This window comes from Sciurus vulgaris, assembly GCF_902686455.1.
Source record: "Sciurus vulgaris genome assembly, chromosome: 12".
Taxonomy (NCBI): Eukaryota; Metazoa; Chordata; class Mammalia; order Rodentia; family Sciuridae; genus Sciurus; species Sciurus vulgaris.
The window spans coordinates 40,876,348-40,893,456 of NC_136473.1; the positions used below are offsets into that span (position 1 = coordinate 40,876,348).

Sequence of the window (17,109 nt, forward strand, 5' to 3'; positions counted from 1 at the left end):
ATTTTCCTATGTATTTATATGAATACATCATAGTGAACCGCACCATAATTTACACCCATGAGAATGCAGTTCTAACAAAAACAAGGTATATTCCTTGCTTGCACAATTATATCAAAATGAATTCTGTTATGTATAACTAAAAAGAACCAATTAAAAAAAGAAATTTCTCAAAAGAAGACATACGAATGGCCAATAAGTACATGTAAAGATGCTCAACATCAGTAATTGTTGAGAAAATACAAATTGAAACTACAGTGCACTATCATCTCATTTCAGTAAGAATGACGATTAACAAAAAGACAAAAGAAAATAAATACCAGCAAGGATGTGAAGAAAAGGGAACCCTTGCATATTGCAATAGGAATATATGTTAGTATATCTATTATGTAAATAATTTGGAGGTTCCACAAAAATTAAAAATGGGGTCAAAGGTATAGCTCAGTGGTTGAGTGTTCCCCTAGTTATGTAAAGGCCTTGGGACCAATCCCTAGAACTGCAATGAATCAATCAATAAATAAATAAAAATAAGAAATAGAACTTCTATATGATCTAGCAAGGGTATATAACCAAAAAACCCCACAATGATTCAGTATGTTAAAGAGACATACTCCAATGTTTACCTATAGCACTATTCATCACAGCTAAGAAATGGAAACAGCTGAAGGCTCCATTATCTTATGAGTTGATAAAACAAATGTGGTCCTTATACACAATGGAATGCTATTTAGCCATAAAAAAATGAAATCCTGTAATTTGCAACAACGTGGATGAAAGTAGAGATTATTATATTAAGCGAAATAAGACAGGCACAGAAAAACAAGGGTTGCATGAACTCACTCATTTGTGGAATCTGAAAACATTTCTTGTAGAGAAACCAGAGGCTGGTGGCTACTGTTTTATGATTACCAGAGTAGAGATCAGGGGAAATGTGATGGGAAAAGGTTGATCAGAGGAGACTGATTAGTTACATAGGAGTAAGAAGTTCTGGTGTACTATGGCACAGTAGGATAACCACAGATTACAACTGTATATTGTATATTTCAAAAAAGTAAAAGAAAAAAATTTAAATATGTTCACCACAAAAGAATGACAAATGTTTGAGGAGTATATTTAACCATATTTAAATATTTCACAATGTATACAAGTATGAGAACATCACGTGATAACCCAATGATATGTATAATTTTTATGTTTTTATGCATCAGTTAAAATTAATTTTTAAAAAGTTCAGGGCATAGCTATGTAGTAGAATACTAACAAATATGGAAATAAAAATCAAAATAAGGTTGAGCTATTATTTAACAAAATTCAGAAGACCATAAATCAAATCAAATCAACCTGTTTTTAAAAGACCTTTATGCAATGAAAAACATAAACCCCCCAAGATTGCCAAATGAAAGCATTAATTTTAATAGACTCATAGGAAAGCAAATTGGAAATATCTTCTAATATTAAAAAACCATGTACATTTTAACAAGAAATCTCAATCCTGGGGCTTTCTTTACCTGCAAAGAACAAATGTACCAGTACATCAGAATGTATGTATATGGATACATTTAGTAGTAAGGAAAAAAATGCTAAAAATGTCAATGATCTTTAATGCAATAGTAATTGAATAAAGTATTCTAACCCTTGCAATACTATTTAATCAGTAAAAAGTATGAATTAAAACTATTTCATTTTCAAACATACAATTTTCCCTAAAAGACTATTGAATAAAAATGTAAGATAAAAAAAGTAAATGAAAAACATACTTCAAAACTGATCTAAGTAATTAGATACTTTAAAATATTTTTATATATATTTTACCTTTATTTATAAATGGTGATAAAGTGACCACCTTCGTTGGAAATTTAGTTGGTATGATTTTCTTAGTATGAGTATCTTCTCGATGTTGTAGGAATGTATCTTTGCTTTTATGTAAACTCACACCTAAAATAAAATTTTAAAATAAAATTTTCATGAATATTCTAACTATTCACACATTACTCCCCAAACTCTTTATTTTTGTATTCCTAACTTTTCTTAGGTTTTACTGAGTAGTCACTTGTCTATGACTATTTCTATAAAGTCTTTAATCATTTTCTCTTTCTTGTCTTTGTTCTATGTCCTGTGACAGCATGTTACTTAATTTTGACTTATACCACAACCCCACTTTACTTTGGACCAAATATTCATTTCTGTACTTTATCTGTAGTCTACATTTAAAACAATACTTTCAGAAGATCATTTTTTTTATTGTAAACAAATGGGATACATGTTGTTTCTCTGTTTGTACATGGAATAAAGGCATACCATTTGTGTAATCATAAATTTACATTGGGTAATGTTGTTTGATTCATTCTGTTATTTTTTTCCCTTCCCCCCCACCCCTCCACCCCTCTTTTCCCTCTATACAGTCCTTCCTTCCTCCATTCTTGCCCCCCTCCCTAACCCTAACCCTAACCCTAACACTAACCCCTCCCACCCCCCATTATGTGTCATCATCCGCTTATCAGCAAGATCATTCATCCTTTGGTTTTTTGAGAGTGGCTTATCTCACTTAGCATATTCTCCAATTTCATCCATTTGCCTGCAAATGCCATAATTTTATCATTCTTTATGGTGGAGTAATATTCCAACCTAGATGTCCTTCAATTGATGAATGGATAAAGAAACTGTGATATATATATATATATATATATATATATATATATATACACAATGGAATATTACTCAGAAGATCATTTTAAAGAACAATGTTTCGTGCATGTCATTGAATCCACCCCCAATTCAACCAAAGCTTGTTAGATTGATTTTTCATAAATCCTATTTGTTATGAAAGTAACATGCTATTGTAGAAAACTTCCATCTTGAAGCCAGAGGATAAGAAACTGAACAAGACATTGCAACTGAAGTCCACTGAGCGAACAAATTATCATTGACATAATTTGTTTCAGAACCCATGGCTTAAGCTATCCATTCACATTTGTCAGATAAGGGTGAAAGCTGGAGAAAACCTGTAAATCACTAAAAATAAAAACCTTAAAGCATATTAAGGCGATGACTCCATGTTACCAAATCTATGTTCATTCTCTCGATTATTTTTCTGAAAATGCCCATGCAAACTTGTTTGTATGATGATATTTTAAAACATCTTGACATTACAGGTTGAATGTTATTTTGGATACAGATGGTACAGAAGACTATCCCAAATGGCCTAATCTCACGAGCTGAACTATAGATTCGAATATGTTCTTAAAGTATTGCTAAAATGTTGTAAAAATAAATGCTAGATACCAAGATGAAGAAAAAGCATTGAACTTGGGGATTTCTGCCAAAAGGTTTTGTGTGTGTACATATGTGCGCATTTTTTACAAAATATCATAGACATAAAGTAATGTAGGTGATGGAAGAGAAGAGGATGTGGAGAATTCAACAAAAAAAGGGAAAGTAAAACACAGAGGCCACAATAAAAAATTCAGACAACATATAGTTTATCCACAAATGATAAAATCTGAGAAAGGAGGAATGAGATTATGACAATGTAGAAATGGAACTCTAGGAGTACATTATATTTTTATATTGATTTTTGCTCTCATCTGAATGTTTGTTCAGTCAGTATGGTCGGTCCTAATCACCCTGTGATGGTATAGGTTGTGGTGTCTTCGACAGGTGACTAGGTCACAAAGGCTCAGTTCTCATGAACTTGATCAGTACTCTCATTTAACAAGTCCCCTTCCACCTTTCCACCTTGCCCCTTTTACCATGTGAGGACACAGAAAGAGGCACCATCCATGAACCAGAAAATGAACACTCACCAGACACGCCTTCTGTCAGCAGGTTGGCCATAGATTTTCCAACTTCTGTAACTGTGAGAAATAAATTGCTACTGTTTATAAACTACTCAGTTAAAGGTATTTATTTTATAGCAGCTTGAGCTTTATGTATTTTAAGCCTTTATGTATTTTCTGAAAATTTCAAATATGTCAAGAGTAAAATAAAAAGAATTCTATGAAAACTATTCTAAGTAATTAGATACTTATTTTATATGATTATATACTATCTTTTACCTTGATTGTACATGGGTGATTTTGTTAAGGATTTACTTGGTGCAGTGTGCTTGACAAACCTATCTTCTTCTTGTGGGAGCATATCTTTGCCTTTGGATAAATTCACACCTAAAATAAAAAAGTTTTAAAAGTCATATGATGCCATGATGATTACTTACAAACTACTACCAAATTAAGTCTTTGTTTCTGTATTTATAAATTTTTATTCCCCATTTTATAGAGTGACTACTTATCTATTATTCCAATTTTTATTAAGGTCTCTATCATTTTTTCCTCATTTTTGTTTATGTTCCTTGACATAATCTTCCTTAATTCTGGCCTTTATCTCAATACCTTTTTATTTTGAACAAGAATATTCATTTTTATCTCTGAATTGTAATCCCCTTTTAAATGTTTCCTTTTAACAATTTACATCTCTTAAATTTTATCTACAGCATTTTTATCATAACCTAAATTATTAAAAATAAGTATCAATTAATTAGCACTGTGATTCTTAATATGTATGATATTTTAAATTGACAGGACTTAAATGAGAGCATTTTATTGATGAGTCTAAAGTGGTTATTCAAAAGTAACAAGGACCCACTCATTGAGCAACACTGAATCAAAAAGTAATTGAAGATACTGATCCTGAAATATAAAGGCAGAAAAAGAGCTCATCATAACCTATCAAATATTTTAAGATAAAACACAAAACAAATTTGAATGATTGTTTCAAACTATTTTATGTATTCAGTTCTAGCTTTCCCTCAGTTATAAGTTGTTTGAGAAAATATATCTTATTTAATTTTTAACAATAATTTTCAGAAATATGTGAGAATATATTAAGATAAAAATAGTATTCAAAACCAAAGTTACAGAAATCTTGGTTTGAGTGTAAATTTCAATGGAAACACATATATATCAGTGTTTAAATCTATAGAGATTAAGCTACAAATCTCCAGATTAACGCTGGCATTTTTGGTGCCTGGTGAGGCCCCACTCTGGATCATAGATGGCACTTTCTAGCTGTGTCCTCACAAGGAGTCAGGGATGATAAGATCTCTGGGGCCTCTTCTCTGAAAGTACTAATCACAAGTTCCAAATTCTATCAAGTCTGAAAAAAGTTCATAACTAGTCTTTCTAGGATTAAAGAAATATTATTTGTCTAATATTTCTATTCTGGAACTAAAGAGTGTAGTGTAGTAAGAAATATCCATAGATTCTTTTTCCAACTGGTAAGAAGAAATGGTTCACTGCAAATGAGCATGCAAAGATCCTTCAATAAGCAGGGAAGGAATGAAAAGTGCATGTTAAGGCATATAGGGCTAAGCATCAAGAATATAAAAGTATGTTCTGGTTGAGAAAGTGAGGTGTCCCCCCAAAGCTCATGTGTGATACAATGCAAGAAGGCTCAGAGGAAAATGATTGGGTTGTGAGAGTCTTAACGCAGTGATTTATCCCCCTAATTAACTGATGGTAACTGAAATGGTAGGGTGTGGCTGGAGGAGGTAGGAATTGGGACGTGGCTTTGGGGTATATATTTGTATGTGGGGAGTGGAGTCTCTCTCTCTGTTTTCTGATCACCAAGAAGTGAGCTGCTTTCCTGTCCTGCCATGATGTTCAGCCTCACCTTGAGCCTGGAGGAATGGAGCCAGCCTTCTATGGACTAAGAACTCTGAAACTGTGAGTTCTCAAATAAACTTTTCCTCCTCTACAATTGTGCTGGTTAGATATTTTAGTCACAGCAGCGAAATAGCTGACCAAAATAAAGTATATGCTGGAGAAACTATCTAGTAAAATTCACAATTTTCTCCTTCAGAATATCCTCTTGTTGCTTTAAATCTTTTAAAATTCTATTGTGTTTGGAATTCACTGAGATAGTTTGATAAAACATAAACCATATGACATGCCTATTTAAAGTGTCCAAATCAATGGTCTTTAAAATGTTTACATATTTGTATAGGTGCCAACAAAGTCAATTTTATGTTTTGTTTTTGAAATTACATTAATTTCAGCAAAATGTAGAAAAATTATTTCTATATAGTGTTTGAAATGTAGAAATATTATTCCTATATAACGTGTTATTTCCCTATTACCATGTTATATGTTAAATGTATTATTATAATTGTTATCGTAATTATTTCCTTATTTAACTGAAAGAAGAAAGGAGTAAGAATAAATAATGTTTGCTATAATAACCTTCCTGACTCATTGCAATTTTTGCTGTGGATTTAATTTATCATTTGGTGTCATTTTCTTACATGAACACATCATTGAACCTATTCATCTCCTTTGTGTTCCATTGTGATACAAATGCCTCTACTGTTGCTCCCCACAAAACACAGTGATGAGCATGCACACTGTTACCAACTGTGGGCATGCTCTAAAACTAAGCCACAACCCCAGCCCAACAGTGGTTTTAGCAGGGTCCCTTTAACTTCTTCTTTCCCTATTTCTCTTTTAAGCTGTCTAATTTAGCATCTCACTAAAGATCAAGGAAAACTGTCTAACATGACTATTTCAGAACTAAATTCATTTGCATAATCATTGAACTACATGACAACTAAATAACTCTAACTGAGATATTGTAAATTTACATGACATTTTCATCAACTAGAGGAAACGGGAAACCAATGAAATAATTATTTCTCTTCTGATCACATTCATCAGCTAGACTTCTTTTTAAAATCAAAGCAACTTTCCTAGCTAAGTGAGAAATATAGAAACAAGTAGCATTTAAAATAATTGCACCAAGCATCCATTTAGGTCACAATAGCATTTGATTTTTATTGTTTACGGTCTAAATGGATGAGTTCTAAAATAATACTATCTAGCTAATGTTCCATTGATAGTGTAATGGAACAAATAGATGAGGATGGTGAGAACATGAGGTTAAGAGAATAATTCTATAAAATGAACCATTGTACTGATTCTCTACATGCTTTCTTTGCCTAAAAGCAATCTGCCTGTAGGCCTGCCTGGCCTTGAAGGGATGGAAAACATCACATTCCTCAACAAACTTCCACCCCAGGCAGGGTGGAAGGCCTGGCAATCAGTGTAGCTAATGAACAATGGAGGTCAAGAGAGGATGATGACTGGTTATCAGTGGGTTGCTAACAGCTAACCTCTGGGATCATACTTCTCAGCTCAACTGATTGCTAACACCTCCAGGGATCAGGGATTGACCACTTCCCAACACAAGAGAGTACCCTTTGTGTTTCTCCTTCCTGTCCATAGGCACATACACAGAGAAGAAAGAGAAGGAGGGGGATTTCTGTGGATTTGTAAAAGAACAAGGCACACCCACTCCCACGGACACCCAGTTCTGGGTCCCACTTCTCTTCAGAGAAGTGTGTTTCTGTCCCTTTCTTAAATAAAACTTGTTTTCTACTCTTGCCTCAGAGTTTCTTGGGTGTTTAATTGTCAACACTAGGGGAATGAGGACCCATCCTTGATCTCTTTTGGGATTGTTACCAAGGTAAGCTTCTCTACACCTCACATCTTTCTGAGGTGTGCTTTTCCGTTCCTTTATCTTTCTTTCTGGAGGACAATATTGAGCACCCGTAGGATAGTTAAACACAATTAATGCAAGCGGCCAACCTGAAAACTCAGGTGAAAGGGTTCAAGGCCTCTGATGCTTCCTAATTGCCTGCCCTGTGGGTCAGTGTTATGATTTGGATGTGAGGTGTCCCCCAAAAGCTCACATGTGAGACAATTCAGGAGGTTTCAGCAGATAAATGATTGGGTTGTAAGAGTCTTAACCGTATCAGTGAATTAATCCCTGGTGGGATTAATTGAAGTGGTAGGGTGTGGCTGGAGGAGATTGGAATTGGGTCTGGCTTTGGGGTATATATTTTGTACCCGGAGAATGGAGTCTCTCTCTGTCTCTGCTTTCTGATGATGTGAGCTGCTGCCCTCTGCTATGCTCTTCTGCAATGATTTCAGCCTTGCCTCAATCCCTGAGGAATGGAACCAGCCTTCTATGGACTAAGACCTCTGAAACCGTGAGCCCTCTAATAAACCTTTCCTCCTCTATAATTGTGCTTGTCAGATCTCTTAGTTACAGCAGTAAAATAGATGACTAAGACAGTCAGGCATGTTGGGTTCTGCCAAAGCCACTTCTCACTTTCCTATCCTGGCCCTAAGTGTGTCTGGTGTCAGTACACAGCAGCCTCTGATCCCAGTTGCCTGTGGCTGCACCAAGTTGAGCAAAAGAGTGAAGCAACTGCAAGATTCTTGCCAGGGTCACTCCCCAGTGAATCTCAAAGGCTTCTCCCCCAACCTTCTCTCCTGACAGCCCAATGGGTATCCTATGATGAATGGTTGATCAAAAGGTGCTGAGCTGCCACAACCAGTGCAACTAAACTCTCCAGTCTGCTGAGAAGAGAAGGGGGATTGGAAAACAAAGATTCACAAACACAGATTTTAAAGATTAAGCTGGGATCAGGTGGAGTTCTCTCTGATGGAGACGCAGATCTAAAGCGTTATACCAACAATCTTTATATATGTCTCATTATCAGGTTAAAGACTATGCAATCATTATTCTTTGTATACAGGAATGTTACAGAAACTAGGACATCTATGTAGCTTTTCCAAGTTGCAAAGTGCAATGTTAGGAGCTTTGTGTAGCTCTCAAGAAAGCCCACTGTTAAAAGTTACTGTAAAGTGGGCAGGAATCAGAAAAGTGGAACTGGGGAAACATTGTGATTGTCTAGCATAAGAATTCCTTCCTTCCCAGGAGCTTTTGTGCCTGAGATCAAGGTCAGAGCTGACAGGACTCTTCCACAGAGCCTCCTCATGCAGGGCATTGCCACAACAGTCAAGCATCCTGTGCCCTTGCACAGAAATATTCCCAGGCACTGAGCATACCACAGTCATAAGGTCATCAGACCCCCCAATCTCAGTTACTGCTCCCCCATCCTCTGTCACTGCTGCCCACACTGAGTGAACACCCAGTAACACATGTACCTCTGTATGAGCCAATCATCACATCCCACACTTTCTCCTTCTGAGCACTCCCCTTCCCTCACTGATCAAACTCTAGCTTTTGAGAGAGGAATATTTTACATGCAGTGATTCACAAGAAAAGACTGGATTTCCTTTTGTTCACATATTGAGGCTTTATAAGCCTTTAGGAATTTCCCCCATTGTTGTTTTTGTGCTCCCGTGTTCCCTGCTAGCTTCTTTGGCTGCAAAAAGGGAAACTTATACCCCCACCGTTTCAATTCACCTGTTGCTTAGAGTCCTCCAAAAAAAAAAAAAACCAAAAAAACAAACAAAAGAAAACAAACAAACAAACAAGCAAAAGAAGGCATTAAGCATTCAACAACCACTAAGATGTCATCCTCACCCTCTGGAAATTCCTTTGGCCCACAGCAAACTTAAATTCTTTATCCCAGCTCTTATCCTTAATGACTCTAGTTCTCCATAACTTCCTCAAATCCTGTATGAATGAAGGATAATTCTTGCAGACCAGACTACGTAATTGTATAGATATGCACAGCAGAGGAATACACCCCAACATAGGTCGTTTTTTTCCATGGGTCATCACATTTGGCAGTTTGATAGTGGCATGAAGGTGAATGAAGACCTTGCATCATTCTCACCAGTAAGACAGCACTAAATCTAGCAGAACCAGGCAGTGAAAGGCAGATTTTTTGGGTTGTTAGGAGTTCATTATGAAGATGTCCCTAACAAAATGGGCAATTTCTCTGGTGCAGGCATCTGGGTGGTTTTCTCACATTCAGAAGGGTGCTCCAATTGTAACAGTTACGCCAGGTTCACCACTAACCCACAAACTGGAAAATTGAGGCAAGGTTGACCCACAGATACTCAAGAAAAGGTGTCTCATTGTTTTCTGCTGCCAAACATGGCCTCAATAAAAACTTTCCAATAAAGAATTAGGGTCATCAGTGGGAAATATACATATTAATACTATTCTACAGCTTAGCCTGTTCTGTAAAAAGGAAGGAAAATACCCTGAGGTTCCTATGTGCAAGACTAAGGGCTTCTCAGACCTTGTTTAAAAAAACCAAATTGCATAAAATGTAAATTAGATTCAGCTATGATCCTTTATTCTGAGTGAGGCCCAATCCCTACCCCCTCAAATTTCATTAACTAATGGTAGGTTCAGCACAGACAGACCAGGATTCATTATAAGAAAAACATCTAAGGGTCTCATGGTCTCCCAGGGTAACAATTCACATGGTAAGGGTGGATAGTTTGGATGTTTGCATCTTTTTCATGGCCACCCATGAAAGAGGAGAGCAGTATAACCACACTGGTAAGGCAGTAGTTAAATTCAGATGTCATGAAAGGAGAGGCAAGAAACTGCTGACCACTAGAGTTTCCAGGAGCTAGAGGTCCCAGGACAGGGAGATGTCTTCTAACCAGAGAAACAGTTTTCTTGGTGCAGGCACCTGTGTTCTGTTCCGTTTCTTTCATTTCATTTTGTTTTCAGAGGGGACCCTCATCTTCAAAAGGAATAATGGAAAATAACCTAATCTCAGTTGAAGACAAGGAGATGCCTTATAATTTTCTGCATCCAAACCTGACCTGATTGCCAACTGGTTGAATGAAAAATGGTTTCCAAAGGAAATATAAACTGTAACATCACATCTCAATCAACTGATTTTTACAAAATGGAGAAAAAAATGGTAAAAAATGCTTTATGTATGAGGTTTTGTTTCTCAAGTGCAAAATGGTAGCTTTCCTTACTTCTTAACTTTCTGTCAGATCTCTCTCTCTCCAAGGCATGCATCTAGAGTGTAAGCTACAGAAGCAATTGTCCAAAACCAGTTTGAGAACAAAGGGAAAAAGACGGTGTCACTTTTAAATCCAAGCTGCTGTGGTACCTAAATGGCTATCTCATCTGGTTTTACTCTCTGTGATTTTGTTCTCCTAACAATTTCCTTCCTAAACACTACAGAACAGGGAGGGGAAATGGAACAATCCTATATGTGCAAGTCTTCTTTACCTTGAGAACTTTTACCTGAGGATTTCAGGGCTCTCACATTCTTTAAACATCTGGACTGACTCAAATCTGACCCAAAAATACACTCTAATCTAATAAACATGTTATGCATGCTCTTTTATTAGAGTAATTATGGCCACGTCATTTTTTTTAGCACTTCTATATTTTTAAAATTTCTGTATTTTTGAGCTTATGGTTTTGTGGTGAATTCACATTTGATCCTGCATGCCTAAATTAACATGTTTTATTCTGATCAGTCTTATTTTACCTAACTATAGAGATTTTTGCACTGTCTATATTCAGAAATCAAACACTCAAGGGAAAGCTCAAATTTTTTTATTTCCTGTTGGGTTTTATGTTTATTTGTGCGCACCTGTGTATTAGATGTGTGTCTGTTGATCATTTACATTGTATCAAAATTGGCATATAGATAAGTGAACACCATAAATTAAAAATTTTAAAAAAGAAATGGATCCAAAGACCTTTTGGTTCATGTAACTTTAGAAGAAGTTCAATTTAAATTGGTTAAACAGATTAGAATAAAGATGTCTTTAAAATTACCCACAAGATTTACTAGGTGGTCAGACAAGTGTTGGTTTCCATAAAATGTCTAAAATGTAACATCCATTGCTTCTAGGATTTTTATTCAATGGGGAAGAGATGGCAAATAATATTAACTACAATTTTCTGACATCTTGGTTTTTACAGTTAAAAATGAGTAAAATACATTAAACATAAATGGAATACTCTTCACAAATGTGTTTGCTGGAGGAGATATCTGATTAATTTAAACATTAAAATGCTAAAACATCAACCCAAGACTGGTATCAATAATATACCAGAGTTCTACAAACTTTAGGATGGAATTCATGAAGACATTTGTTCAAGTAATATAGTTACAGTTTTTCATCAATGATACGCAATTATTTAACTCTAGAGAAGCTAAATTAATAAATAGTAGAGTTGAAAATTCCTATTCTTACTTGGATGAATCTTTAATTGTTTCTTGATTGTCTGCTGTTTTATTTCTCTTCCAGTAGTATCTGGCAAGTGTTCTATGTCAGTCTCTATAAAAATAAAACAGATTTTGAAAAGTAAAATATAACTTTGTATATGTCAGTGTATTTGTGTTTACTGGTAGTGAAATCTTAACTGGCTTTTCTTAAGGAAGAAGAATTTTGTCAAAAGATCTCGACTGCAAAATCATAAAACCATGGGATTGCAAACATTCTTAACAACCATATAAGCATTATTTTATTGAGGCTTAGGGAATTTGTATGATTTGAACAAAGTCATTCAGCCAGGTAATAAGCAAAATGTGCAGAAATGGATACCTCCCCATTTATTAGTCAGTTCTTCCATACAACACTACCTTTTATGCAACTTGAAATCATGCTAGAGAACTTAAGATAGTAATATAATACTCATTTTACATTAAAATTCACTCATATTGCAGTAGAGATACACTTGGTGAGGTGGAACACAATTCTATTCACAGGTCGATATGTAAACAATGGTGTTTATAGTCACAGAAAGTTACTATGGGAGAATATTTTACCAAATTTTTAGATTATATAGCTATAAATTAAATGACAATAGTAATGAAAAAGAATAGCAATAATCTTATGGAGTAAGATAATGTACTCTCTTAGGTCTATTCAGAATGTTGTAGCTGGAAATGAGTAAATTTGCATTAGTATCAATAATGATATTGAATCTCATGGCATTTGAGTTTTTATGAGTGGAAGTTTTTGCTTGATTTTAACATTACCACTAACTGCAGTGACAGAAATATGAAATCAATGTTAACAAAGGGGAATTAATATTGAAAATGGAATTCTCAAGACTGGTGAATCTGGGTCACTTATTGGGCCTAACATTTTCTTGGTGAAACTGAGTTTTAGCAGAGTATGTAAACACAGTTGGAAACCTGTAAAGAACCAGATACTATAAAGTGCAAGTTTCCCCTTTGAGCAATTGCCGAGTCCATGAACACATTTTAATGTTGCACAATGACCTTGACATCCCACTGCAATCTGTATAAAGATGTAGCTCCATTGGGGCAATTTTGCCAAAATAAAAAAAGATGCATAAGATTTGAGTATTAGTGATGAGCCATAGCAACACAAAACTTGGTAACAACATCAACCTATTTTAACTTTTTTGGTTATTTCTCTAACTGATACAATGTTCCTAGATAATAAAGAATGTAATGGAAAGATTATTTGAGGTCAAACAGGTTTAAGTACCAGGAATGTACAGGTATGTGCTGGAGAAATTCATGTCCTAGCAAGAATCACAATTTTTCCACTTTGCAATATTCTCTGGTGGATTCAAATTTCTTTTTATTCTTCCTTAATTTCATTAAACTGTTTTTTCTATTTTTAAAAATTTGTTCTAATCAGTTATACAAGACAGTAGATGCATTTTGACACATCAAAATGCTTGTACATGATATAGAGTTATACTGGTCATGTAATCATATATGCACATAGGATAATAATGTCTGATTCAGTCTATCATCCCTACTTGCATACCTTCCTTCCCTCCTTCATTATCACCTGTTTAATCCAAAATGCCTCTATTCTTCCCTAACCCTCCTTATTGTGAATTAGCATCCACATGTCAAAGAGAACACTCAGCCTTTGGTTTTTGGGGACTGGCTTATTTTGCTTAGCATGATATTCTCTAGCTCCATCCATTTACCAGTAAATGCCATAATTTCTTTTTTCTTTAAGGCTGAGTAATATTCCATTGTGTATATATACCACAATTTCTTCATCCATTCATCTGTTGAAGGGCACCTAGGTTGGTTCCACAGTTTAGCTATTGTGGATTGAGCTGCTATAAGCATTAATGTGACTGTGTCACTAGTATGCTGATTTTAAGTCATTTGGGTATAAACCAACGAGTGAGAATAACTGGGTTAAATGATGGTTCCATTCCTAGTTTTCTGAGAAATCTCCATATTTCTTTTTATAGTGGTTGCACCAATTTGCAGTCCCACCAGCAACGAACGAGTGTACCTTTATCCCCACATCCTCGCCAACACTTATTGTTGCTTGTATTCTGATAATTGCCATTCTGACTGGAGTAAGATGATAGAGATACTGAACATTTTTTCATATATTTGTTGATCAATTATATACCATCTTCTGTAAAGTGTATTTTCAGTTTCTTAGTCCATTTATAGTTTGAGTTATTTGTTCCTTTGGTGTTAAGTTTTGTAAGTTCTTTATATATCCTAGACATTAATGTTTATCTGAGGTGCATGTGGTAAAGATCTGGTAAAGATCCATTCTGTAGGCTCTCTCTTCATATTATTGATAATTTCCTTTGCTGTGAGGAGGCTTTCAGTTTGATACTATCTCATTTTTGATTCTTGATTTTACTTCTTGTGTTTAGGGTTCTTGTTCAATTCCTAAGCTGACATGGGGAAGATTTAGGCTTACTTTTTCTTCTATTAACTACAGTGTCTGTTGTAGTGCCTAAGTCCTTGATCCACTTTGAGCTGAGTTTTATGCAGGGTGAGATAGGGGTTTAATTTCATTTTGCTTTATATGGATTTCTAGTTTTCCCAGCACCATTTGTTTTAGAGGCTAAATACAAAAAATATATTTTTTGGCACCTTTACCTAGTATTAGATAACTGTATTTATGTGGGTTTGTCTCTTTGTCCTCTATTGTGGATCACTGGTCTACATATCTCTGTTTTGCCAATACCATGCCATTTTTGTTACTATGCCTCTGTAGTAAAATTTAAGGTATGGTATTGTGATGTCTCCTGTTTTACTTTTCTTGATAAGTATTGCTTTGGCTATTCTGGGTCTCTTATTTTTCCAAATGAATTTCATAATTGCTTTTTCTAGTTCTATGAAGAATGTCATTGGGATTTTAATAGAAATTGCATTAAATCTGTATAACACTTTTAGTAGTATGCTCATTTTGACAATGTTAATTCTGCTTCTCCAAGAGCATGGGAGATCTTTCCATCTTTGAAAGTCTTGTATTTCTTCCTTTATTATTCTATAGTTTTCACTGTAGAGACTTTCATCTCTTTTTTCTAGAATGATTTCAAAGTATTTCATGTCATTAAACTATTCTTTAAAAGTATGAAATATATCATATAATTTCTTCTTTTAAAGTATCCAATTCAATAGCATTTAATATATCCATAGCATTGTTGAAACCATGCAGCAAATCACTTTTAGAATTGACCTCAAATTTATCATTAATTTTCAATAAGTTATAGAAACATTATTGCCTATTTCTGACTTAGTATTCCTATAAATATTGTAAGCATTAAAGCTGTTACTATAATCATATTACAATTCTTTCTTTATATAAACTTTAACTTTTAAAGAAGTCAAGAAAAGAAAAAAAGGACAAGTTTGTTATAATTATGTCCTTTATTTATAATTGCTAGTAAAAATTCTTTCAAAAATACTTCCCTATGGATTTGAGTTACTGTCTCCTTTAATTTTCTTTCTCCAGCACGTCATAGGTTCCACCCACCCATCTCAATTATACAACTAAATAAATATTGTACTCTATAATTACATTTTAAGTCAAGTAAAAGAAGAGAACAAAAATATGTATTTGTACAGTCTTTATAATAACAGAATCACTTCACCAATGCTCTTGAATGTATGGATTCAAAAAATGGTGTGAGGACACTTGCTTTCAGTATGAAGAACTCTTTCTTATAAGTGCCTGATTGTAAAAATTCTCTTTTTATGTATTTGGTTGGATGTAAAATCATGGTTTCTTGTAATACTTTGACTATGCCATCCCACTATCTGTCTTCTAGTCTTTTTAGTTTCTGATGCTTTCTTTAGTTTCTGTTCTTTTCATACAAATTAATTAGTTAATTTTATTAGTGCATTATAGTTATACATAATGTTGGGGTTAATTTTGATGTAATCATACTCTACTGGTCTTCTTTCTATTACTGTGGGCTTTTTGTAGGAGAGAATTCATGAAGATTTTTCTTATATAATAATAATGCCACTAATATAATAATAATAGTGCTGTTGTCATTGAATATCCATAAACTCCCAGAGAAGATAGTTAAATCATAAGTGAATTTTAAAAATTATTGTTCTTACCAGGGTGACTCATTGATTTTGTCTTCATTTCATCCTTTATTATTAGACCTTTTCCTTTTATATCAGTCAAGAACTGTATATTAGTTTCTATAAAAGTAAACAGATTTAAAAACAATTTTCTAAAGTAAATATTAATATATGCATATATGTGTGTCTAGTATTACCCTAATTAACATTTTTCATTAGAAAAGACTGATGCAACTTGTAAGAGAAGTTGGAAATGTGTCCTGATCCTGACACCATGCATTGAAGTCTTGAAGAATTGGTGGAATAAATGTTATGAATAAATGTTAAAATTTGTACTACGGTCATAGCAACCTAAATATATACCAGTACAATCAACAGGCAGAAATCAGGTGAAGCATTAAAAAAAACCAAGGTGTATCAGATTGGGCAAAGCAACTTTATATAATTACATAGCAACATTTTTGTAAAAGTAATGAGTTATAGCAACATCAACTGCGGAACATTAGCAAATATATTTAGGCTCTATGGTCTTTCATTTAAAGATATATGTAAAAGATGTGGGGGTGTAGTTTAGTGATAGAGCACTTGCCTAGCATGCACAAGGCCATATGGTTGGTATTCAGCACCAAAAGAAGAGAAAGATATATGTATAAAAGAAATATTGATTCATTCAAAATAAGAAATCCAAGAATTCCCAGGTAAGCAGGAAGACAATGAGTAAAGCAGTTTAGAACAGGGTTAGACATTAGGAATTCAAAGGTTTCTGCAAGAGAAATTTATAATCTAGTTAGTCACAGTTTTTCTTCCTCATATTATTGCTTTAAATTAAATTATATATGACGTACATATTGTACATTATGTTTATATAATATGCATACATATATGTATATGTATACATAAATGGGAACATATATATATAAGCATATACATATAAATAAAAAAATGTTAGTTATGCTATTATATACACGTATATACAAATGTTATCTATAAAACATACCAAATGTTTTCCCATTTAAAGGTGTCCAATT

The 17,109-nt window shown here is 34.2% G+C and overlaps 1 protein-coding gene across 1 annotated transcript in view; it reads right to left on the reverse strand.

Moving 5' to 3' along the window:
- Window positions 1-1,700: 1,700 nt before the first annotated feature.
- The window catches only part of LOC306641929 (uncharacterized protein), a gene marked incomplete at its 3' end in the record, with an annotated part of 35,430 nt that continues 20,021 nt past the window's right edge, over window positions 1,701-17,109 (reverse strand). Inside the window, exons 5-8 of the mRNA XM_079107271.1 lie at window positions 4,053-4,160; window positions 3,801-3,851; window positions 1,810-1,932; window positions 1,701-1,708 (exon numbers count right to left, since the gene is read on the reverse strand). Of these exons, the coding sequence (XP_078963397.1) occupies window positions 1,701-1,708; window positions 1,810-1,932; window positions 3,801-3,851; window positions 4,053-4,160 (290 nt within the window). The remainder of the gene's footprint in view (window positions 1,709-1,809; window positions 1,933-3,800; window positions 3,852-4,052; window positions 4,161-17,109) is intronic.